A 27,126-nucleotide genomic window follows, 5' to 3' on the forward strand; every position below is an offset into this window, starting at 1 on the left:
ATATTATTTTATTGTAACTGAAGTACACAAACTTGTGATTTTATGTGTGGATAAATTAAATTGAATTGAAAAATGTTGAATAAAAATTAATAATACTCTTTAATTACTTATAATACATTTTTTCATTATTATTGTGTTATCAATTATCTATACTATAATAATGGAAAGAACTGGCTTATACACGTACGGGATAGGAAAATTATGTTTGACGCATCATCACGTCTGAACTACAGGACTTATTAACTCGAAATTTTGCATATAGATTCTAAACTAACCGAGGATGGTTATAGGCCTATTTTCAATTCTTCAAGATTTCATTACGTCAAGATATAAAATAGACCCTTGCGGAGCACGGGTTTCCTGCTAGTTAATAATAGTAATTAATTATTTTTGTAAAACTTGTTAGTATTCTATTTGTAATATGTTATAATGAATGATTTATGTTGCAGGCGAAAGGAAAGAAGCGTCAGATCGGTTGGTTTCCGGCTTCCTATGTGAAGACGCTTGGCGGGGGCGGGACGGGCCGAACCACCCCCCTGCAGTGCAAGACCCCCGATCCCATGCCTCCTGTCGACAATCCTGGCGCTGGTATGTTTTATAATTATCTAATAAATTATGTAGATTGAAATGATGAAAAACTTTTATTAGAATACTTTGAAATAGTAATAGAACATGCAAACGAGAACGAGGAAACGGAAGTGTTACTTTAGTGAGATTTTCGTTATAATTTTTTGTAAATAAATGAATAAAGTCAGCTTGTAATTAACTTCGGTTTGCTATACTAGCCTGTCAGGTACAGTACTCAAATCAGTATTAAACTTTGAACAATACTCAACCAGCGCTCACTGCTACTTGCTATGATCCTCAATATACAGAGTGTTTTAGAAGTAGTGTCGAACATTTCAGGGTATTGTTCTTGGATGATAGGAGACTACAAATGTCGTATTTGAAGTGTCCAAAACTCAGCGGCTATACTTATAGCAGCCATTTTGTTTTTTTTTCACTTTGGAATTTTTATCTCAAGAACGAAATGTTGTATTGATCTGAAATTTGGCATGAATATTTATGCTATGAAGACTCAACTTTAAAAAATAAAATGAACAATTTTCGATGTACATATCCAAAATGGCGGCCATTTTAAATTTTTGATGACTAATTTCACGAAAACCGTTCACTTTACAGAAAATTTACAAGAGACAAAAAAGTTAGCAAATCAATATTTCAAGGATACCTCATTTATTAAGATTGGTCAAAGAATAACAGAGAAATTTATTATTCTCGTATTGCATGCATGACCATTTTTCACAATTTAAACACCAGTATTACATTTTTAATTCCAATTGTATTATTAAGATGAAGCTTTGAAACTCGGTATGGCTCCATATGGCCATCCAGCTGATTTTACTATGTTTTACAGATGATATTTTCTGTTCATAATCATGCATGCTGTACGAAAATAATTAATATCTCTGTTATTCTCTGACCAATCTTAATAAACGAGGTATCCTTGAAATCTTGATAAAATTTTCTAACTTTTTGTCTTTTGTAATTTTTCTGTAAAATGAACAGTTTTCATGAAATTTACCATCAAAAATTTAAAATGGCCGCCATTTTGAATATTTACATCGAAAATGGTTCATTTTATTTTTTAAAGTTGAGTCTTTATAGCATAAATTAATATTCATGCCTAATTTTAGATCAATACATCATTTCGTTCTAAAGATAAAAATCCCAAGTGAATAAAACAAAATGGCAGCTATAAGGATACCGCTGAGTTTTGGACACTTCAAATACGAAATTTGTAGTCTCCTATCATCCAGGAACAATATCCTAAAATTAAAATGTTCGACACTACTTCTGAAACACTCTGTATAATTATCAAAATTTAATCTCTGATAGTTTGTTGGAATACAATGAGAGTAAATCGTTCGAGTATCTAGCATCTGAGGATCAACTATTTAGTATCTTACTACAAAGCATAATTGCCTATGGGATTTTAATATATGGGAACAGCAGCCACATCAACTAAGTATTATTATTGCAAAAAAGGCAGTCAGAGTTTTGTCAGGTGCAGCCAATCTGAGCCTCTGTCGACCTCTTTTTAAGAAACTCAAACTATTGACAGTCATAAATTTGTAGTATATCTACAATGTATCAGTACTCTTTATATAATAAAAACCTTACCTAATTTGAAGACAGTATGCAAAATTCATGCTCATGATACAAGGTATAAACATCAAATTGATATACCATATCAACATCTCTCCACAACCATGAAGCATTATGACAGCATAGGACTAAGAGTCTATGATAAGTTACCTACAGAGATCAAATGTTCTGCTAAAATTGTTCAATTCAAGAAATTACTATTCTATTGGCTTGTTGAAAGACCGTTTTAGGCCTATTGTTTAAACGAACTTTTTGTAGTACCTGAATGAATTTATTTTTTGTTCTATATTTTGTTTACGGTGTGACTTTGTCAATTACCAATGTTGGTTTACGGCAGTAAAATTCATTTATTTATTTACAACTATCTCTCATACTCATCTACTTAGGATCAACTATATAGTTGTATCAACTATTCAAATGACTGACTACTCGTATCAAATTTGTATGACCATATAATATTTTGACTCTGCATGGTTTTACAATTTGTATTATTGACTGTGAATAAATCCTTTCATATTAAGCGAGCTGTATTTATTTATGTAAGTCCAACGGATCTCGAAAACGGCTCTAACGATTTTGACGAAATTTGCAATATAGTAGGTTTATGATATAAAAATTCGATTGCACATGGTCTCATTCCTGGGAAGGACATGAAACGGATGATAATTTTCATCCTTGGAAAAACAGCTTATAATTTTGTCGTCTGTCGATAACGGAAGATGCGAGTGCCTGTGTGGGAGTGAGACAGAATTATATTCAGCTGTTGAACTATTGCGATCAATCAAACAGTTTTTGGCTGTGCCTGTTGGTCCGTTCCCAATCATTTTAAAGAATTGTGTTCTGTGAAATAATAAATATAAACTATGCTTTTATGCTTACATGCTTTTGTACTCCAGAGCGAAGCTTAGTGTCCCGATATTTGAATTGAATTGAATGTTATACAAATTGTAAGGATGTCGGGCTACAATGGTGTTGTATTTGCATGGCAGAGCGAGTGATAGCGCAGTACCAGTACGTGGCCCAGAACGAGGACGAGCTGAGTTTCGACAAGGATGACATCATAGTGGTGATCAGTCGCGATGAGCCATCCTGGTGGAGAGGCGAGCTGCGTGGAGCCACTGGCCTCTTCCCCTCCAACTACGTCACTCCTCTATGTAAGTAAACACCCGTTCAATCTCAGTTATAAGCTATTCTCTTTAATTCCATATTCATCTACAAGGGTCATTTTTCAACCTCCGATTTATTATCATAAGACAAGGGTCTCAAAATGTAGATCGAACGTTCATGGGATCAATACTCGACATAGGCATGACTCAACATTCCTTTTGTCCGTCTGAAGATGCTAAGGTCCAGTCATCTGAAAATGAGTAGACGTTCATTTAATAAATTGCCCCTCTGCTTGACCCTTTTTGTGATTTTGAAGAGTTTTTTAGCTGCCTGAATCCAGCATAGGCCTTCAACGTTAGTAGACGTTGTCTACTAACTTCGGGCCTGTATGGCTTTACAACCATTGAAACCATATAGGCATAATAATTTATTTACTTGTACTCAATTATGTATGTGTTCTAATATTTTGATGTGATGCATCTATAAATGTTTCATGGATCGAGAAATATATCTATCTAACTATATTATCTCACTTGATAAGACATTTTCGATCCGATATTCATCTTAGAGGGTATTTTTTCAAACTTCGATTTCATATCATAAGACACAGACAAGCGATAGAGAGGTGACGCTCACAGAGCTGAACAGCTTATCATCCTGACCAAACGCCCCATGATCGGTGCGGCCACATCGTCAATTGTTGTCGAATTATAAACCCAGAAACATGCCTGTTTTACTTCAGTCTGCTACAAAATGCTAGTTACGTAGCGTTATCAGTTTTTGCAAGCAAAATGCAATAGTTCAGCGTTAATCTAACGAAAAATGATTGAAGTTTACGCAGAAAACGTTATGAGTGGTGATGTCGCAATAATAGTATATAGTATCTTTATACTATCTACTAGTATATAATATAATTTTATACTATATAGTATATTTTTACTAGCTATATAATATCCTTGATGATGCTGTGCGTGAATGGTCTCGGAAAATACAAGACATCACTTGAAATGACTTCCGAAATCGTCGTGATGCATGACAACTCGGATTCACAGTGCTGGTGCAACTAAACGGCTTCTCCCGAAAATTGAATAGAAAAATTCGATCACCAACCATACAAACCTGTCTTGGCCACTAGTAACTTATACCTTTTTCCCCATACTCAAGACTACTTCGAGGGCAGATCTTCCATACTAACGAGGAGCTCCAAAACAACATCACAGCACACTTAAACTCATTTGGCGGCAGAATTTTATGAAGAGGGTTCTGGTAGGCTGGTCCACTGGTATGAAAAATGCCTCAGCCTTCACGGCAATTATGTTGAAGAACAATCATAAGATTGTTAGTAACTTTTGGTGAAAAAATTATTCTTTTATGTACATTCGTCATTTATTTATGACTAATCGGAGGTTGATAAAAATGACCCTCGTATATATTAACTATTACTTTATAAGTTATTCTTTTCAATTCGATATTCATCTAAATACAGCCTCATCCTAGTTTATAAGTAATTTTTTTGTATTTGAAGGATCCAGCTAAAATACAGTCGAACTCCGTTGTATATATCTTGAGTGACCTACAGGAAATCTCGTCATTTGCGTAAAACATAATTATTTTATTGATATCATAATCAATTATCAAATTATTAATTTAAATCTGCTTGATCTATTTCCTATCTAGTTTCAAATGTTTCGTGGATTTCACTAGAAAATAATAGAGACAGTGCTTCGTGTAGATCAAGTTTGTACTGGAGTTTTAAAAGCGGCGTTGCTTGAAGTAGATGAGTCATCACAAGTACTACTAAAAGCTACTTTTCCACTATTATCAATATCAATAGGGTGCCAGAATCTATGACGGATCTTTCGCTATTCCATAGATTATAATAAATAACGGGGGTTTATCTTGAAAATACCAATATTTCGTTTGATATTTCTTAAAATAATTATTCAACAATTCGTAATAGCAGTCGTTCTACAGAGCAAGTACGCTCATTCAATCAAATCAAGTCATTATTTATCGTCATGAGTATTTTTTTAAAAATACATGAGCATCGTCAGGTACATAAGAGAAAATATCACATAGAGCTCAGGTAAATCAAGAATAAAAAACATAAAAAATTGAAAGAGTTCTTGTAATAGAATTGTTGACATAGAGATTTAAATATATTATACAGGGTGGGGCAGAGCCGATTGACGAGTTTGGAAGGGTTGTAAGTAATGAACCGTTCAACTTGGGAAAAAAATCTTCAATGAGTTCAATCCAGTTTGAAATTTAGTTTTTATTGGTAATTTTTGAAGATTAGTATCATTTGAATGGCGGCCATCAGCAGCAATACACTGATGTAGCGTATTTTTGAAGTTTTAAAACGCATTTTGGCACACTGCGATTGCTCAGGAACATGACTTTGGAGAAATATGTGTTTAGCAGGATGACGCTACACCCCACACAGGGTTCATTTCAATGAATTTGTTGAGACAAATGTTCCCAGGGCGGCTTATCTCACTAAGGGTGGACTTGAGGTGGCCGGAACGCTCACCCGATTTAAGTATATGCGATCTTTTTATATGGGGCTACTCCAAAAATAAAGTTTTCAAAGATCGCCCAGACACCTTGGAAGAACTAAAGAGGTGAATTAGATAAGAGAACCAAGCCTTACCAATCGCAGTGTGCCAAAATGCGTTTTAAAACTTCAAAAATACGCTACATCAGTGTATTGCTCCTGTTGGCCGCCATTCAACTGATATAATTTTCAAAAATTAACAATAAAACTACATTCTAAACTGAATTGAGCCCATTGAAGAATTTTTTCCAAGTTGAACGGTTCATTACTTAAACCCTTCCAAACTCGTCAATCGGCTTTGCCCCACCCTGTATAATATGGTAGGTAGAAATTCTCCATCATAATCTTTAGAATTATTCTTTCAATGATTGGAATTCTAATATTTTGGTGTGTAATTTCTAGGAATACATAGAGAAGGATGAATAGATGGGCTGGGAGCCCCACCACCACCTTGCTGACATTGCCGTGCTTTCTCACTCTCTCTCTCTGTCTTTTGGCTTAAAATTACTCTCCACACTCATTATACTCTTCGAATGAAAATAAATGGAAATATTAGGTTAAATTAATAAATATGAATATTTCACCAATAGTCACGGTCTAATATGTAAATTTTGAGTGTCATATATGTGTACCTATTGTTTCAAAAATGATAGTTGATGTGGTTACACTGATTAGAATGTCGTATTTATCTAGCCAGTCTCAGTTTGGTCGACTATACTATTGCTCTCATACATAGAATCTCATTTAACAGTATTATTAATTATTTATTAGGGATTAATCTAACTAAACAAAAACATTTAAAGCATTCCATACTGGTTTGAATTCTATCCTTTTCAAATTTGTGCGGTTACTAGAGATCATTGAACTTCCAACCTCCAGTTTATTAAATTTAGGATCTAGCTAAACAAAAACATTCGAAGCATTCAATACGGGTTCAAATTCTATCAAATTTGTGCATACTGGAGATCATTGAACTTTCATCCTCCAGTTTATCACATTTAAGATAAAATGCCTCATTTATTTGAAAGTCAATCATTTTCCTCATTCTAAAAATTGTTAGGATTGGTTTCAAATCCATTTTATTTATTTTCATTAATTTTTCACAGATTTAGTTGGTATCAAATTATTATCTGATTGCATTCCTTGTGCTTGGCATGTTGGTAAAACTGTGGTAGGGCTCACAGCTTATTATTTTATGTGTTACTTATTCTCTTTTGTCTCAAATAACTGTTTTATTTTTCCATACTATAACATAATAATCATTCTGAATGATGAGCTGTAGGAAAATTGAGATACTAATGCTACACTTCCTCTAAAATCTATCTGTTTTTTTTTCATTCTATTCATTTAATGAAAACATTAGAATATTGTTTGAGTTTTGTAATAAATTTGGGGTTTCTCTCATTATCTTTACTTACCTTGTTAATGTTTTTGATATATTTTGTTAATCACCTCGAGTTGATCTTGTTAATTGTGATGGTTATCATTATCCCCATTTGTAAGAATCTAAACCTATCCGTGAATATTATGAAACCAAGTCTTGAAAAACAGGATTGCCATATTCAGATAATGGGCCATATGAATAAAGTTGAGCATTTGCTTATACTTCTAAAATATGGAGAATTTGCTTCATTTTCTATGAATAAACGTGAGCAAAACCTTTTGCTCATGCTTATCAAAAAAATAGTTTGAGCATTTGCTGAAAAGTAAAAGCTTATACTCAAAATTGTATGAACTCAACTTTTGAAGTAAATGCTTCAAAAAAGGTGAGTCTAGTCTAAAGCAGCTTTTCACCTTTTGCTCATAGTAAAATTGATCAACTAATTCGTGTGAGAAAGAGGGAACTATACCAGATACGATCACAACTAATACGGTAGTTGAGAACTATAAAACTTTAGATTCAACCATAATATATATCACCATTATTCCTACAAAAGAATAAATAAAGAAGATAGCTATCTGATATAAAAATAGCCATCACAAAATAGGAAATAGGCATTTAAGAAGATGAGCGTGTAGACGATTATAAGAAGGCTATTGATATTATAAGATTATGCTAAAGATTATTATAGAAATGACATTTTTTCACGCTATTATTTCAAAATTCTACACTCAACTAACCTAAAACTCAATCCATAAATAGAAAACATAGCAGACGACGCAAACACAGCGGTGTCTCCTACTTGCATATTTAGTGCTTACGTGAGCTATAAAAACAAAGTAAGGCCACAAAGGCGAATCAGCTGATGAAAAATCTGTAAAATACGTGAGCATTTGCTCCAGAGTTCAGGAGCATAAGGTAAAGCTTATTAATATAAAAATGAGCAAATGCTTATGCTTCTACCTAATGCTCATGAGCAAAACCTTATGCTCCATGCTCATGCTCATGAGCATATGCTTTGGTTTTATTCATATGGCCCATTATCTTTCCACTGAGATGATTGATTTTACAATTGAATCAATCAGACCTTAAAGCTTTATCAACCTAGAAACCGTATCAAAGCTTTATCAACCGTATTTTGAATTTGCTAGCCCAGGAAGCCATATTTTATGCTATGTTCCATTGAACTAATGATAAAAAGCCATCTTTAACTACATAAAATATCTGAATGTTATAATATAATATGTTATTATTGTGTCTCACATATCTTGTACCGTTGATAATTTTATTGTGCAATATTTAAATAGTGTTATTGTTGAACTGATTTGTCAGGTTACTCGTATATTGTTCATTGTTATTTAGGTATTATTAGATGTCTATGTTTATTGAATTATTGATTAATTTTTTCCAACTGATATTCCGTTTTAAGCTCAAAGTATTGCATGATATTATTATTAGGGAAGGTTGGTATGAACTGTAAAGTGTAGAGTTTAGACGTGAATTGCTGTTACAATAGAAGACACATAATCTGTTGTTAGAGAATAAATCATATTGAGTAGTCACTTCAGTTTTAGACTTTCTGAACCCGAATAAAAACCGCCAATAGAATCCTTGAAACCTTCATCCTCTAAAATCACCAATCTATTCGGGTACGGTTCACTTCAACAGAAATTTGAAGATCTCATTGGAAATTTAAATTCGACAAACTAATAATTCTACTAGAGCAAATTATTTATGAAGTGCATCAGTACACTTGAAAGTCTTCGCTTATGATGATGGTCTATGGTAATTGATTGTCAGGCTTTATCTCTATCATTTATCATACATCACATAATATATTTTAAAAAGTATTTTCTATCTAGATTCAAGGCTTTTGGAAGTTGACTGTTAGGTTTTATAAGTATTGAAGCACAATGAAAGTTATCAAGTACCCTTTTTATTTCATCAAATCAGTTGTGATTTGATAAAATAAAAATACTAATTGATATCGTTTATCTTGTTTCAATAATTTCAGTACCCCTATAGAAAAACGTGAGTATTTGATAAGTATTCATGATGATACAATTTGCTAGAGAGCTAGACAATACAGAAACTTGTAGGTCTCTTAGAAATACCAGAAGTAACGAAGCAATTATAAGATTGTCGGGAAAAAATTCAGTTACCAAAGTTTACAAATGCATAGATAGATAAATTAGTATAGTTGAACTATGCTTAGTAGTATACTTAGCAGCTTTAAGCTGCGTTTACACCAAAGATATTAACAAAATGTTAATAACTTAATCTTTAAAGATCTATTATAGAACATATTATGTTCATCATGTGTATGATAAGTTATGTTCAATATAATAGAATATATTATGTGTTTGTCACTCAAGCTCCGTTCAATCTAATAGAATCTATAAAGATTAAGTTATTAACATTTTGTTAATAACTTTGGTGTAAACGCATCTTAAGTATACTATCTGAGTTGTTAAAACGGTTTTGTCATGAATACTGTTCTTTGTATTTACTGTGAGTGGATACAAATGGCAAAGTTGTATTGCGAAGAAATATTGATGATACACAGTTGTGATTCCATCTGGAAGATGAAAATGGTAAGTGGTGAGAAATACGCTCATTACAATATTCCGAATAGAATAGTGGAATAAAATTGACTCAAATTATCTTTTCATGAAACTAGATTAAGATAGTTTGAGAATGTTAGGATATGATCACATTGAATGCACGTATGTGTAAGTGCACGTGTGATCATGCAAGACTCAGCGCGCATATGAGAAATAAAATTAGGAAAGATCTATTGGAACACTCACACTGAACACATGCACTTGTTGATGGTGTTCAGAATGAGCAGCTACAGGCAAGTCGTAACGACTCTATCCTGTTTCTATGACTCTTTCAAGATTTTGTTTCTCATCTGCGCGCTTGGTCATGCATGATCCAATGAGCACTTGCATATACATGCATACAATGTGATCATATCCTAACATTTAGTTTGAGAATGTAACATTTTGAACATAGTTCAAATCTCAATCCCAATACAGTTGGTGGGAAACATATCAAATATTTTTTTTTGAAGATTTGAAGATTCTGAAAACATTACGGCTAGGATCACCTCTCATCTATAACCGTCATAACTTCGCTGTCGGGTACAAGTTTCTACATCATTTGATCTTGAGAGCCATAAAAACCTAGCTTTTACATAAATAATATGTACTTTTGGAAAATCACCACTAGACTTTACTAATAACTAGGTTTCTAGATTTATTGAAATTAAATGAAAATATTCTTTATTTGGTTGAGTTAGGACGTTTTAGTCCTCTCCACTAATACCTTAACTTACCTTGACATTATAGAATATAATAAAATAGAAACTGACTCACTACTATACAAAGAATACAATGAATAATATAGTATTTATAAAGGCTTTATTAGATCGAAGCAAATTCAAGAAAAGGAAGTATTGAAGCATTTTTTTGCTAATGAACCTTTTCTATCAGAACAAATTTAAATAAAAGTTTTTATGAAATTTGCTAGAACAAAGTTTCAACATAGGATTAGTGTCGATTGCCAAGTAAGTACTCTTTATTCTACAGAGTAAGAATATATACTAGTTTATGGTGAATAAACATTGTTGAAATAGCTGAAGAAACCACAAACTTGATCAAACCTCTTTGAGAATACGGTAATTGATAATTATTAAGGTTTACCTTTATATTTTTACTTGATTATAAAGGTGCATTTTCGTTTGTGCATAAACTTCCGCAGTCGATGACAACAAGCATTGTAGACATTCATATTGTACAAATTTCAAGTGTGCTAAAACAGTTGATCAAATAACTTTTCATTATTTGTATTTATATTCAAGAATCAAAACATTTCTAATAATAACATATTGTCATTTAAAAGTATAACAAAGTATAAACTCCACCTACCGCAGTAAAACATAATCAAACAAAATCTTTTAGGTTATTTAGACAACTTGAAATCCACCCAATCTGAGATCCTCAACCTGTCGTGGTCGACGACGGCATTTACGCACAAACGAAAACCAAGCTTAATAGTATAATTATTGAACTACAATAAAATTAAGATTATAAGAATTATTCTTATTATCAATTTGAAATGTTCAAATAATAATAATAGTTCTAAATCACAGATTAATAAAATTGGAGTATCTTTAAATAAGTAGCCTTATTAAGTTATTTAAGTAGCCTTAAATGAGTCGCGTTTGATACCCACATTCTAATCTCTGTAGGCCTACTCTTCAAGTGAACAGTCCTGTCTCCTAAAATTGCATTTTCTTTCCAGGAGTGGAGGTTTCTTAATTTATGATTGAGGTAAAATTATGTTCTATAGTTAGGCCTACGTATAATGGCAGTGTTCGATTAGCAACGGTATTACTATCCTTGTCTTTCATTCAACAAAGCGGATAGTGCTATCTCTTTCTCGCTTTGCTCTGTTGCCAGATCGTCTTTTAACAATGTAGAATTAATAATTAATCAACAAAATATTTCATCTTAATTATGAAAACTCATTATGAAATTATTGAAAAATATAATTTATTGCTTAATAAAATATAATTGATCATTTTAAACGAGAATGAACAGTTAATATTACATCAATAAACCTGTATCAGCTACCGTCTATAGAAGGGATTGACAAGACAGAGGATCAGCAACGTTTTTCTCCTATCTTTCTTCACTGCCATTATAACGTGGACTTCACTATAGTTTAGTTGCCCCTATCTTGACAGTTACAGTGCAAGTTTGTTATTGTAAGACTATGCTGACAATACTTACATTATTAATCATTACCTAAATTATTAATTATTACCTACATTATTAATTATTAGCCTTCCTAAATTATTAACTATTACCTACATTATTATCTCAGCATTATTATGCTGGCAATATCTACATGTATTGTAATTTAAAGAGTTTAGAAAATATATGTATTAATTGAGTCCGCAAGGGATTCGCCACCAACAAAATCCAATACGAATTTACTTTTTACATGATGACAAAAATCAATGATATTTTTCAATTGAAGTTACAACACAGGTCTACTAGTTAAATACGTTATAGTCGTAAACTTCTTGAACCTGGACTTAAAAATCATTCTATTGCTGAATATTTTAGGCTATAAAAAGTTCAGACATATTCCTGGAATAAAAATATAAATCTCAGTACCCTTGGTAACTTGGAAATGGCATTATGTCCTAAACATGCTGTGACAAAATAATTTAAAGGGTACTGAGATTTTTATTTTTATTTATATTAAAAGTAGCCCTAAAGAAAAAAGACAATATTCCTGGAAGTATTTTCCAATAACGTACGGTATTTCAGTAGGGGTACTTGATTTAGTAAATAAAAAATGATTCCATAGTACCCTATTTTTAAACTTTTTCATATAAAATACAATATCAACTAGCCTGTTTAATCCATTTCTCCGGAAGAATTTTTAACGATCTTTATTAATTTCTGTTATTGTGACGAATCTCAGATGCATGTGTGATTTGAGTTTACTATTTGGTTTGCATGATTTTTACAGTAGATAGTTCAACAAGTGGCATGACAATGAACCACGACGAAAGAAAAAGACAGCAAGCCATCAAGGAGTTGATCACCACAGAACAGGCTTATATAGATGATATGTCGGTTGTTCATGACGTAAGTAATAAAATTGCTTCTCTATTTATAAGAAATATTAGGCTACATTACTTGAGGAGAAAATTAAATTTATCGATTTATACTGGTAATAAAACAGAACTCTCATGTCTAATAAATTTACATACAGATGAGTCATATGTATGGGAACCCTTCAATAAATTGGAGACTGTTGAAGATATAATACTGCAACTTTCAGAATAGGTAATTTATTGGTCAAATACCTTTTGACGTACAACTGAATTTCAACCCTCATAAGGGGGTGAATTAGCAGTTGTAACTCGAATATTTTAAATATAAACACCCATTGTGTGGTACGTCATTTCAAATACATTTCTAAAACAAGAAATATTACATCAATAAAATGTTCTATGATAATTTTATCCAAAATGGCGGCTGATTGAAGTCCTAGTTTTCAAAGAAATTATTGATAAAGTTCAATCAGCCGCCATTTTGGATAAAAGTATCATAGAACATTTTTATTGATGTCATCTTTCTTGTTTTGAAAGGCCTTTAAAGTGATGTGCCACACCATGGGTGTTTACATGCAAAGTATTTGAGTTACAACCCCTCATTTTCTTAAAAACTAAAACTTCAACCAGCCGCCATTTTGGATACAAGTATCATAGAGCATTTTTATTAAAGTCAGGAGTGGAGGTCTCTTAATATTGATTGAGGTGAAATTATGTTCTATAGTGAGGTCCGCGTTATAATGGCAGTGTTTGATTAGCAATGGTATTGCTATCCTTGTCTATCATTCATCAAAGCGGATAGCGCTATCTCTTTCTCGCTTTTATCTGTTGCCAGATCGTCTTTTAACAATGTGGAAATATAATTAATTAACAAAATATTTCATCTTGATTATGTAAATTCATTATGAAATTATTAAAAAATAAAATTTATTGCTCAATAAAATATGATTGATTATTTTAAACGAGAATGAAAAGTTAATATTACATCAATAAACCTGTATCTGCTACCGTCTATAGAAGGCATTGACAAGACGGCAACGTTGTTCTGCTATCTTTCTCCACTGCCATTATAACGTGGACCTCACTATAGCATCACTAGCCTATATTTTGATCAGTTCAGGGTCTTCCTCATGTTGTATTGTTTGAATCCTTTTCTTAGTCAGATCTTATGGTTTTCTTACATGTTTGAATTAAATTTTCAAAAAATGCATGACAGTTTTAAAGCCATCCGAAAAATTCATGTAAATAACCTACTAGCAGACCTTGATAATACCATAGATGAAGGATAAGCATGAGTTTATATTATATTTACTATATTTCTTGTCTCTGATAATACTGTATGTTGAACTAATTAATGAGAGATCTTTTCTGATGATAAAATATGCGAATCTGATTGTTGATACTCATTTAACTTCTTGTTACAGGTGTTTGAAAAACCATTGATTGAAAGTAAAATAATCTCTCCAGAACAAGTCAACAAAATTTTTGTCAATTGGAGAGAAATCATAGTGTGCAATTTTATGTTCCTAAGGTAATTAATATTCCATTATCCGTTGTTGGTTACTCATATTGTTTTCACTAATATTATTACTATTGTATATTGATAACTTTAAATTGAAAAAACACTCACATTCTTTTGATATGAAACCAAGGTTTTGGCTTTAGAATGTGCAACACCAGCACGAAACGGTCGTCGCCACACCAAAAGAATGTGAGTGTTTTTTTACTTTAAAGTTATCAATATACAATAGCAATTACATTTATTATAATGAGTGCTTTCAACTTGTCTCAACTTGTTGACGGGGCGAAGTGATGTCTAAGATTCAAGTCGACGGTTTGGCATTTCTCTTAATGTTATGTTTAAATGTTTAAATGTTTGAATGTTTGAATGTTCAAATGTTTAAATGTTTAAATGTTAAATGTTTAAATGTTTAAATGTTTAAATGTTTAAATGTTTAAATGTTTAAATGTTTAATGTTTAAATGTTTAATGTTTAAATGTTTAAATGTTTAAATGTTTAAATGTTTAAATGTTTAATGTTTAAATGTTTAAATGTTTAAATGTTTAAATGTTTAAATGTTTAAATGTTTAAATGTTTAAATGTTAAATGTTTAAATGTTTAAATGTTTAAATGTTTAAATGTTTAATGTTTAAATGTTTAAATGTTTAAATGTTTAAATGTTTAAATGTTTAAATGTTTAAATGTTTAAATGTTTAAATGTTTAAATGTTAAATGTTTAATGTTTAAATGTTAAATGTTTAATGTTTAAATGTTTAAATGTTTAAATGTTTAAATGTTTAAATGTTTAATGTTTGAATGTTCAAATGTTTAAATGTTTAAATGTTTAAATGTTTAAATGTTTAAATGTTTAAATGTTTGAATGTTTAAATGTTCAAATGTTTAAATGTTTAAATGTTTAAATGTTTGAATGTTTGAATGTTTAAATGTTTGAATGTTTGAATGTTTAAATGTTTAAATGTTTAAATGCTTTAATTGCGCGTCGACGTATATACAAGATTTTTGAAATTTTGCATTTCAAGGATAATATAGAAGGAAAAGGAGCCTACTTCATACGCCATATTAGAGTAAAAATCAGACTATAGAATTATTAATCATAAATCAGCTGACAAGTGATTACACAGATGTGTGGAGAAGCCAGTCTATTGCTGTATTTCTATATGTAATGTCTATAGTTTCAATCAGGTACTTGTGGATGAGAATACCACTATTCACAGAACTACTGGTTTAGTAGATCGTGAAATAAATGTCGTAAATCTCATTCGAATCAAAACATACATGTAAGGTGGCAGACACGGACTAGCTATGGTAATGAAAATGTTGAGAGCTGGTAGATGTGAAGACACTCATGCATATCACATTAAAGAATAAATCCGCATCAATATATGGATAATATTATTGATCAAAATCGACGTTTTCAATTTGTTGACGTTGTCTATACGGTAATTGTTCATGATGATAAAAAAATATTTTATTTTAATACATTTCTGTCTAGCTTGCCATGCGTGCGTGACTGTCTCGAAGTCAGTAGTATGTTCTGTAGCATATAATTTTCAAATTATTAAAATATTGTTCTGATTATGTATCGTTCTAAAACATTTAGTGGGTCCAGGTAATCCAGTATTATAATCATTAATAATAATAATTTCTCTGATTGCCAATGAATTGCAACCAGAGGAGTTTATTGGCAAAACATATACATAGTTTTTATATTATACATACAAAATGCTAATACTAAATTAGTTCTATTTCGAAATTCGTTATCAGTCTTTTGTTTTTTGCAGTGAAGTATTTTTTTCTTGTCATCAACTCGATTTTGTATTGTAAATTGTATTTTGTTTTTAGTTTTTATTTTAAATCGGACTTTTGCGACTCCACCAGCGGTCAAAGACTTTTCTTTTGCTGGTGGTGCCTAAAAAAATTTAATTTTAGTTCTCGGTAGTTAATTAGTGTTGATTTATTAAATTTGATTTGTTGCATTGTTAAATTCTGGCAATAAATAATTGAAAAATTGAAATTTGTGATACCCCACTATAATAATATGTGTAGAGGTGATCATAATATTCTTTTCTTTTCATTTAATTAGTAATTTTAGTTATAAAGGTTTGTTAGTTATTAAGGTAGAATAAAAAGAAGACAGTAGTTCATCCTATATCCTATTTACAATGAGCTCCTCGGTCTGGTAAATGCCAGTATCATATAACCAATTCCGTACTGCTCTTTTAAATCTATTTATATTCATTTCGTCAATTGAAATGTTCATGTAGTAAGCATGTTTCATTAGATCATCTATCCAATCCAAGGAAGATTATTGTATCTATTCTGGACTCGCGTGTGAAAAAATTCAGCTTGTGGAATACAATTACCCAGTTAGTATTTGAAGTAACTGAATCTTCACACTCCATTACAACTATACTGATCTTAAATCTTTTTGGGCCAAATTCAGACTAAGTCCTACTAATCGATGAAAGAAAATAACAATCCAATCAAAATGTTCCACTGTTCTTTTCCATGGCATTATTTAATGATTTCAACGGTCAAAGAATATTAGGTTTCACGTATTCTATGTTCATGCTGTTTTTTTCTAGGGCTTTGAGGGTCCGTCGAGATATGAGTCAAGGTGGCATTATACGGATGATTGGTGACATTTTATGCGAAAATGTGAGTTGCAATATCTATTTTTTCATAAGTTAGTAATTAGTATATGGAAGTTCAATAAATAATATCATTATTTATTTAAAAATCAAGGTGGAATGAAAAAGATGTAGGAATTATAAGTAGCCCTACTGAAATTAATGAAAATTTGGAACAACCACTTTGTTGTAATTGATACCGAACTTTACAAAAGGTGCTACTTTGTTTATATTATTGAAAAAATGTAAAAGATTACATTACAATCATTCAGTTTTGGTTTTGTGTCTTTGAAAATAAAAGGAAATACTAAAGGAATAGCATGAAATTACTCGTACATATTCGATTATACGAGTTTGGCATAGACGTTTGGTCATCTTATTAAATCACCAACGAACTCTTCATTGCCCATTACACAGGCAAAAAGCTTACATGGCATTATCCGCGATAAAAAAAATTAAAAATATATATACAGAGTGAGTTGTATGTAAAGGAACCCTTCAATAAGTTGGAGACTGTGTAGATATAATACTGTAACTTTCAGGATACGTTATTGGTCAAATACTCTACCTTTTGACGTATAACTGAATTTCAACCCCTCATAAGGGGGTGACTCAGGGGTTGTAACTCGGATATTTTAAATGTGTAACATCCATTGTGTAATACATCATTTTAAAGGCCTTCTCAAAACCGCTAGAAAGATGACATCAATAAAAATGTTCTATGATACTTTTATCCAAAATGGCTTTTGATTGAAGTTATAGTGGTTTAAAAAAAGAGTGGTTGTAACTCAAATATTTTGAATGTAAACACCTGTTGCGTGTTACATAGTTTCAAAGGCCTTTTCAAAACAAGAAAGATGTTATCAATAAAAATTTCCTATGATACTTGTATCCAAAATGGCGGCTGATTGAACTTTATCAATATTTCTTTAAAACTAAAACTTCAATCAGCCGCCATTTTGGATACAAGTATCATATAACATTTCAATTGATTTTATCTTTCTTGTTTTTGAAAGGCCTTTGAAATGATGTATAACAAAATGGGTGTTTACATTCAAAATATTTGAGTTACAACCCCTCATTTCTTTAAAAATCAAAACTTAAATCAGCCGCCATTTTGGATACAAGAATCATATAACATTTTTATCAATGCAATATTTCTTGTTTTGAAAAAGCCTTTAAAATGATGTACCACACAATGCGTGTTTACATTTAAAATATTCGAGTTACAACCCCTAAGTTACCCCCTTATGAGGGGTTGAAATTCAGTTGTACGTCAAAAGGTAGAGTATTCGACCAATAACTTATCCTGGAAGTTACAGTATTATATCTACAACAGTCTCCAATTTATTGAAGGGTTCCCATACATATGACTCACTCTGTATAATTAATGAAATTATAATTATTCATTAAATTTTTATTAAAATATAATTATCTAAAGAAATTATAATATGTGATTTTTGTCAGTTGCCACGGATGACGGGGTACGTGCGTTTCTGCAGCTGTCAGCTGTCAGCGGCGTCTCTGCTGCAGAGTCTGACAGAGGAGTCAGTGGCCTTCAAACAGCTGTCCAAAAAGTGTCAGACCGATCCCGAACCAAAGGTTTGCCACTCAGCTCGTTCCTTGTCAAACCCATGCAGCGCATCACCAAATATCCCCTTCTCATAAAAAAGGTATGCTTATCAGCTCTCTCTAAGGGAAACCGTCCACTGGAACCGTATTCAACCGATTCGTTCGGTCGTTGGATCGGACGAATCTGCCGGCCGTTAATTTGGCCGAATATGGCGTCCATTGGAACCGTTTACGTCAGTCTAGTTCAGTAGTTGGCTGGTTGCTAATTATTGAATTAACAGATGGAATTAAATAGAGAATGCATGATTCAAATGCTAATTAATATACAATTTATTACTATTTAACGAAAATCCTAAATAAATGCTGTAAATCACCCGAAGACTTCTGCTACTGCAGACATTGACAAAAGGGTTAACAGCTAGATGGAAATTCAGTGATTTTTGGATAGTAGTTCTCATCGAATTTCCATCTAGCTGTCAACCCTGTTGTCAATGTCTGCAGTAGCAGAAGTCTTCGGGGTGATTTACAACATTTATTTAGGATTTTCGTTGAATAATAATTATATTGAATTAACTACTATCATAGCAAACCAAATTTTTCATAAACAATGATATATTAGATTTTGAAAATTGGATGAACAAATATCCACTAAATTAGTTATTCATTACAATAATCTTACCTTCAGATCCTATTTATTCAGCAATCTTTGTCCACAGATTTCTTTGAACATCACGACGATGATAACTTTTGTCTCGCATATCCCACCAATGGAACATGCTCTTGAACCAAACTTATCAACTTTTAATTGTCCATAGTTACAACTTTATAAAACAGAACAACTTCAAAAAACAAAAGACTGTAAAACAATTTCAGGTTAGGAACATTGTTGTCTCAGCTCGACTAGTTAGTTTGCCGGAGACGGCCGTGCACGGCCGTATGAACCTGTTGCAATAGACGAGCATCTATTCCTTCTTTCTTGGTGTGATCATTCGGACGAGCTCGGTAGTTTTCGGCCGTTGCTAGATCGGAGGAAAACGTTATTGGACGGCCCATCTAAGCTGGCCACAACACAGGACAATTCCCTCATGCCATGTTTTGTCAACAACGATATGCTTCGAACAAAAAACATATGTTTGACAGCAGCTTCTAACATCAAATAAACAACCAATAACAATAAATAAACAACTGAAAAAATTGCATAGTTGCCTGTAAAGTTGGTATACAGGCGAAAGTTTTACGTGACAATGACTTTGAGTGGTAAAATAATTTTAATGTGAATATTCATTCCTATAGTAGGAAGAAGGATGAAATAATAGTAACAATTTAAAACATTTATTTATACAAAGAATTATATTTAAAACATTAATTTATACAAAGAATCTCGCACTGAATTTCATATTAACAAAATTTTATTTTACCTTCACACATCCTCAACAAAATCACTCTGTCTCTCTCGCTCTTAGGCGGGCTAACTGTGCTCGATTCAATTTTTTACATAAACAGTCATCGAGTTCAAATCCAAATTAAAAACAGTTGAACGCTCATAAAAAGTTTAAAAACGTCAAACAAGGAACAAATTATTTATGATATTATTGGTAATTTCTTCTTCTTTCCAATCATATCCTTTGAGTTGGATTTTGGCTAATAGTTTTCTAGTTATTGACGTTTTTCAAAAATATTTAATAATCTATCTCGAAAACTAAGTTCGATTTATAAGAATATTTTACTGGACATTTTTTGTTGCAAATTTCATGTAGAGTCTATGGTTTTCGGCTGTTACACCTTTCTTGAGACACTCTGTATATGTGATAATGGGAATGATATTCAAAATATCTTTATTAATTGTTGGTTCTTGTTAATAATGATTGATTCATTGATTTATTCTATAAAACACTATAATCATAACATAATACAATTATGACATTGGAGGAAAAACTAGAGTAAGCCTGGACTATTCTCTCCAAAAATTTTGATAAAATGTTATGTTGTCCAAATTTAGGTTATGTAATCACACACTCACTGCTTCGTCACTTGATTTTCGGTCCAGGAATAATGATTTGAAAATTTTGAAGGTTGATGTTATACTCTAAATGAATCACAGAATGTATCACAATAAATTAAAAACTTTAGAAATATTACACTTATTTAAAAAATTTGAATACAAAATCAAAAACCCACTCACTATTAGTTACTTACAGCTGAGAAATAGGTATTGATTAGCCTATATTTTATTCGCCAAGAAAATTTTCCATAAAGCTTCTAGTTCTAATAAAAAGGCGATTTACATCTTGTACATGATGATTTAACTATTATTTAACAATGTTGAAGCACAAGTAGATTTACAACAACAGATAACTGTTTCCCGTTCTGCATAATTTATGTGGAATTGATACTTATTTCCATATTAATTTGTTATGAATTCTCAGTTTGTAGCTCAATATTATTTTCTTGACAATAGCAACCTCTTAATTAAAATGATTTACTTTACAGATACTTGAACACACACCCTCGGATCATCCAGATAGATTGTACTTGGAAGAAGCATTGACAAAAGCTGAGGAATTTTTAGTGCAGGTGTGTAGTAGTCACGTCTATTGAATTTCATATAGTTATGCAATAAGTAGAGATATGCGGGAAAATCCTGAGGAGTGACTACTGCTATAGATAGACATTGCCGATAGGAGCATGACCACTATAGTGAGGTCCACGTTATAATGGCAGTAGAGAAAGATAGGAGAACAACGTTGCCGATCCACTGTCTAGTCAATGCCTTCTATAACGGTAGCTGATACAGGTTTATTAATGTAATATTAATTGTTCATTATCGTTTAAAATAATCAATTATATTTTATTAAGCAAGGAATTATATATTTCAATAATTTCATAATGAATTTTCATAATTAAGATGAAACATTTTGTAATTATTACATTTAAACATTTTGATTATTAATTCTACATTTTTATAAGCCGATCTGGCAACAGAGCAAAGCGAGAGAGAGATAGCGCTATCCGCTTTGTTGAATGATAGATAAGGATTAAGCAATACCATTGCTAATCAAACACTGTCATTATAACGAGGACCTCACTGTAGTCTATTGTGTTCTATTTGATAACAAAAATGTGATTTAACAGTGAGCAGAAAACAACATTGAAGAAAAACGTTTGCATTATTGAACGAGCGTTAGTGAGTTCTCACTTTTAAGTCAATGCCAAAATGGTTGTCTTATCAAATCAAAGTAATAATCAAAGTGATTATTTGTAATCAAACTTATTACGAAAAGTTTTGATCATTTTTTTCAGTTTTTCAAATTAATTTGTAGGTTAAAGCTTCGCACACTTGAGGATTTGCAGACAACAGGGACAATGAACTGTGAAAATATAATTCCCACGAGTCCTAATTAGACTATTCCCACTCAGCACGGCCGATTGAGTATAAATTATACCATTAGAACTTGAGGGAATTATTCTCCACTATTCACTGTCACTGTTGTGTGCAAATCCAGCTTAATTCTGGATCTATATTAGAATCAAGCAATGATTTTTATCATTTTTATCGTCATCATCTGGATTTGGAATTTATTTTTATTTATTAATATGGCTTTTATCGGCAGAGATGTCATTTCCTATTTACACTTAAGTTTATAGGTTACTAGCCATCAGGCTCGCTTCGCTCGCCATATACGTCTAGCCAGGGGGCTCCGCCCCCTGGTCCCCGACTGGATCGTCCAAGAATGAGATCAGCAAGCTCGCTTCGCTCGCTTGCATTTTTCATTTGAGCATTTTTATCATATGTTAGGACAATCCAGTCGGGGGTCCAGACTAAACGTCTGGCTAAACGGATATAGCGAGCGAAGCGAGCCTGACGGCTAGTAATATAATATTCCCAGGATTGAAGTAGCAGTGCCCATCAATTTTTCCGCGATAAATGCATCAAATCTTCAACTTGGTGCCAACCTAACAAAGTCAACTCAACTTAATGCCAACCTGACAAAATTATTAATTTAGTTGCCAGTTAACAACTGTTTCGAAGAAGTACTCTATCTAGATTATAGTTCTATAGTAACATATGATATGGAAATTTCAATCATAATAATTAAGATATTGGGAGAAGAAGAATATACATGCTAAAAGACGAACTTTAAACCCTTAAAAACAACCCTTAGAGTTAAAATATTGCCAAAAGATTTCTTAGTGCGCCTCTGAAGGGCAACTGAACATACCTACAAAATTTGAACGTTTTTGGTCCGGTAGATATTTAGCTCTGCGAGTGAGTGAGTGAGTGAGTCAGTCAGTCAGTGAGTGAGTGAGTGCCATTTCGCTTTTGTATATATAGATATATTGGATTTGGAATCAGTGGTACTATTGCATAATATTTTCTTTTGAGTCTGCAGATCTTTTGATTGAAACTCTATAACAGCTTTCAATCACACTGAAGATGACACTATGTGATTGTTGGTTATAGATTTTATTGTCAAAATGAATTTGTATGTAATGAAGCACTAGAATATTTTCTAATAATATCACGAATTTATTTATTTATTCATACATTGATAGATACAGTATCATTCTCAACTATGAATGATTGGGAATGAAAAAAGGTATTTATTTATCTTGAAAAGGTAAATACATGTTTCAACACCTATAGTTTCATCTGTTAAACTTTCAGGCCCGGTTGCACAACAGCCGGTTGAATTTTAAGGCGGGGTGCACACCGGAGAAACGCGTTTCGTGTAACAAGCTTCAGGAAACGTGAAATGAAAGTTGCTCGCAATAGAATGATAAGGCGGGATGCACACCGGAGAAACGCGTTTCGTGAAACAAGTTTCAGGAAACGTGAAACGAAAGTTGCTTGCAATCGACTGATAAAGGTTCGTACAGATATACGCGCCGCGAACATGAGCAATTCACTTTTAATCAGCTGATGCCAAGCTTTTTATATCTGTATATTACCGTTTCTGTAAAAATACAGATATAGTCAGCTGATTAAAAGTGAATTTCTCATGTTCGCGGCGCGTATATCTGTACGCACCTTAAGATTACACAGGATTGTGCACACTGCGTTTCATGAAACTCCAGTTTCTTTGATTGCGTGAAATCAGTTTTCGTGAAAATCAGTTTCAACTCGAATAATCGGTTTCCTCTAGCTGTAGTTTCACGTTTCGCGTTGAGAAATTGTGTGATTTGTAGAAATTTGTGTGATTTACAGAACATTTTGGTAGGAATTTCATTCTAAGTGAAGTTAGCCAAAGTTGTAGAGAAACCAATGCCACTAAAACGAACAAAAATTGTCTTGGACATTCGGAAAAAATCCTTAAATTTGATAGGATCACTTATGAGCAAGTTTGTAACAACGAGGGAACTATGGTCTCGATCCCTAATCAGTGGGTGTACCCAGTATTTTCGTCTTTTATTTGTATTTCTTAGCCACCACGAAAAACCGACCACATTTTCATCGGAATCCATCGTGAAACTGACGGGAAAACCGTTTCTTCTGTATGCATGCACCAGTGAAACGGATTGCATGAAACAAGTTTCATGAAAGGGGCTTCACGAAACGCGTTTCTCCGGTGTGCACCCCGCCTAACCGTGATTAATTTCACGAGAACCAATCAGAGAAAGCGTTTGGTGTCTAATTGTTTCTCGTGGAAATAATCATGGTTAAAATTTAACCGGCTGTTGTGCAACCGGTACTCAGTCACACTGAAGATGATACCATAGGTGATTAAATTTATGTAACTTTTGAATAAATTCGTGATATTATTAGACAATATTATTTAAGGATAAATATCACTATATGTCAACAAAAACAATATCGGAAATTTGTATATGTTGTTCAATTGTTTTATAGGTAAATGAAGGTGTAGCTGAAAAGGAGAACTCCGAACGACTTGAATGGCTGCAAACGCATGTGCTTTGTGAAGGGCTTGATGAGCCTCTCATATTTTTAATTCCATGACCAATACTCTTGGACCTAGAAAATTCATTCACTACGGAGTTCTTACAAAGGTTTGTGTTATCTTGAGATGCTTGAGAGCAAAGTACAAGCTTACGGAATTTATTCAAATATAGTATGGAATATGGAAAAAGCTGGATTTATATATTCTTGAAATAAAATGTGAATTTCGTTGATAAATTTTCAATATTTCATTAATATATACTGTTGAAAAAATAAACCAAATTGATGGTTTCATGTAATTGAAGCTCCTGATCTTACTAGAATACTAGTAGTTCTGTGAACAGTAGACCTCACGCAGTTTCTCCAATTTCTTTTATTCAGAATTATCAGTTATTTTTGAACTGAATTTTCAGTTTATCAGGTACAATAATTATTATTGGCCTATTCAAATTGAGAAAGACTCATTTATTCAAGAGATAAAGAAATAGGAATGCCTTATACACGCTCAAATTCGCGCTATATATATGAGACCATGAGACAGCTCATGAAAGAGCGGCTATGAAGTACGATTGAATACAAAGCGCATGCGCCGTTGAACGGTGCATTTCTCTTGTCTCACTCCAGCCATCTGTGTAATCCACTTGTCAGCTGATTGATTATGAATAATATCTATAGTCTGATTAATCCTATCTTCAGAGTAGATGATATATATAGTGATATCGGAGTATAGAGGAATTCCTTTTCCTTTCATATTATCCTTAAAATGCAAAATTTCAAAAAACCTTGCGTATACATCGACGCGCAGTTGAAAAAGAAATATTCATGTCAAATCTCATCGAATTCTATCAACGCGTTTGGCCGTAATCGCGTTACATACGGACAGACAAAAGCAAATCAAGTTGAAACATAGACCTCACTACGTTCGGTCAAATAGTTTTAAGAAGATAAATTTCTGTATGGTTAAACGTAATAATTCCTCCAGGAGGTCATTTTATGCTAATTTCAAATCATAGGGCGAGGTCGTATTAAGTTTGTTCATTGGATATTTCTTCACTTTGTGATGTTTGTTAATGTAAAATGCATTGCACTGTTTTGTTTATTGATTTCTACTTTGTAAACAAGAAATTGCAATAATTGTTTTTTCCAAGTTATTCATTTGATAAATTACTTTTTTCAGACAAAAAGTGGGAAGCAACTGGTTGGATTCTTACTGAATGACTTCCTTCTGCTGGCCCAACCTCACAGGCCGCTTGTCGACAATCAGTTCAACTTTGAACGATATTCGAATTGTGTATTCAGAATATACAAAGAGGTAATTACTTTGATTCTAGTTTACCAAGCGACACAAAACAATGGATAATATCTAAAATAAATTCATCTATACTATATATAAATAAAAGAAGGAACTGGCTGTACTGGATACAAAGGTGGTACATGTTTGATGCATCATCACGTCTGTATTTTTGAACTGATAAACTTAAAATTTTGCATAAATATTCTTAATTTACCGAGAATAGTTATAGACTCCTGGAAGAAGAGAAGAAGAAGAAGAAGAAGAAGAAGAAGAAGAAAGAAGAGAAGAAGAAGAAGAAGAAGAAGAAAGAAGAAGAAGAGAAGAAGAAGAAGAAGAAGAAGAAGCAGAAGAATAAGAAGAAGAAGAAGAAGAAGAAGAAGAAGAAGAAAGAAGAAGAAGAAGAAGAAGAAGAAGAAGAAGAAGAAGAAAGAAAAGGAGAAGATGAGGATGAAGAAGAAAAAGAAGAAGAAGAAGAAGACAGGAGAAGAAGAAGAAGAAGAAGAAGAAGAGAAGAAGAAGAAAAGAAGAAAGAAGAAGAAGAAGAGAAGAAGAAAGAAAAGAAGAAGAGAAGGAAGAAGAAAGAAGAAGAAGAAGAAGAAGAAAAGAAGAAAGAAGAAGAAGAAGAAGAAGAAGAAGAAAGAAGAAGAAAGAAGAAAGAAGAAGAAGAAGAAGAAGAAGAAGACGAAGAAGAAAATAAAAGAAGAAGAGAAGAAGAAGAAGAAGAAGAAGAACAGAAAAGAGAAAAGAAGAAGAGAAGAAGAAGAAGAAGAAGAAGCAGCAAGAAGAAAGAAGAAGAAGAAGACAAGAAGAGAAGAAGAAGAAGAAAAGAAGAAAGAAGAAGAATAAGAAGAAAGAAGAAGAAGAAGAAGAAAGCTAAGAAAAGAAGAAGAAAGAAGAAGAAAACGAAGAAGAAGAAGAAGAAGAAGAAGAAGAAGAAGACACCGAAGAAGAAGAAGAAGAAGAAGAAGAAGAAGAAGAAGGAAGAAGAATAAGAAGAGAAAGAAGAAGACGAAAGCAGAATAAGAAGAAGAAGAAGAAGAAGAAGAAGAAGAAGAAGAAGAAGAAGAAGAAGAAGAAGAAGAAGAAGTTGTTATAAGCCTATGTTTAGTTCTTCGAGATTTCAGTACGACATGCCTTCAGTTTGTCAAGTTTTTATGCTTCCAGTTTGTTATACTTTGCTTAAGAGTGGTCATATATGAAATAGTGTACTCAATGGTTTTATCTTCTATCTTCTAATCTTAATTTTAGAATGTGCTCTGGTCAACAAACCGATTACACCTTGATAGCAGTAGATATAAAAAGCATTACAGCAGTACGTAGAGCAGTATAGCAACAGTATAGCAGTATAGATTTACCGGGT

General features: G+C 32.4%; 1 protein-coding gene across 1 annotated transcript in view; it reads left to right on the forward strand.

The window, feature by feature from the left end:
* LOC111053886 (intersectin-1) overlaps positions 1 to 27,126 on the forward strand; it is a 114,171-nt gene that overhangs the window by 60,330 nt on the left and 26,715 nt on the right. Inside the window, 11 exon segments of the mRNA XM_039420265.1 lie at positions 450 to 588; positions 3,159 to 3,323; positions 12,765 to 12,883; positions 14,277 to 14,383; positions 16,960 to 17,032; positions 18,472 to 18,595; positions 18,598 to 18,677; positions 21,067 to 21,150; positions 24,425 to 24,514; positions 24,517 to 24,582; positions 25,650 to 25,784. Coding sequence (XP_039276199.1) covers positions 450 to 588; positions 3,159 to 3,323; positions 12,765 to 12,883; positions 14,277 to 14,383; positions 16,960 to 17,032; positions 18,472 to 18,595; positions 18,598 to 18,677; positions 21,067 to 21,150; positions 24,425 to 24,514; positions 24,517 to 24,582; positions 25,650 to 25,784 — 1,182 coding nt within the window.

This window comes from Nilaparvata lugens, chromosome 2 (genome assembly GCF_014356525.2).
Source record: "Nilaparvata lugens isolate BPH chromosome 2, ASM1435652v1, whole genome shotgun sequence".
Taxonomy (NCBI): Eukaryota; Metazoa; Arthropoda; class Insecta; order Hemiptera; family Delphacidae; genus Nilaparvata; species Nilaparvata lugens.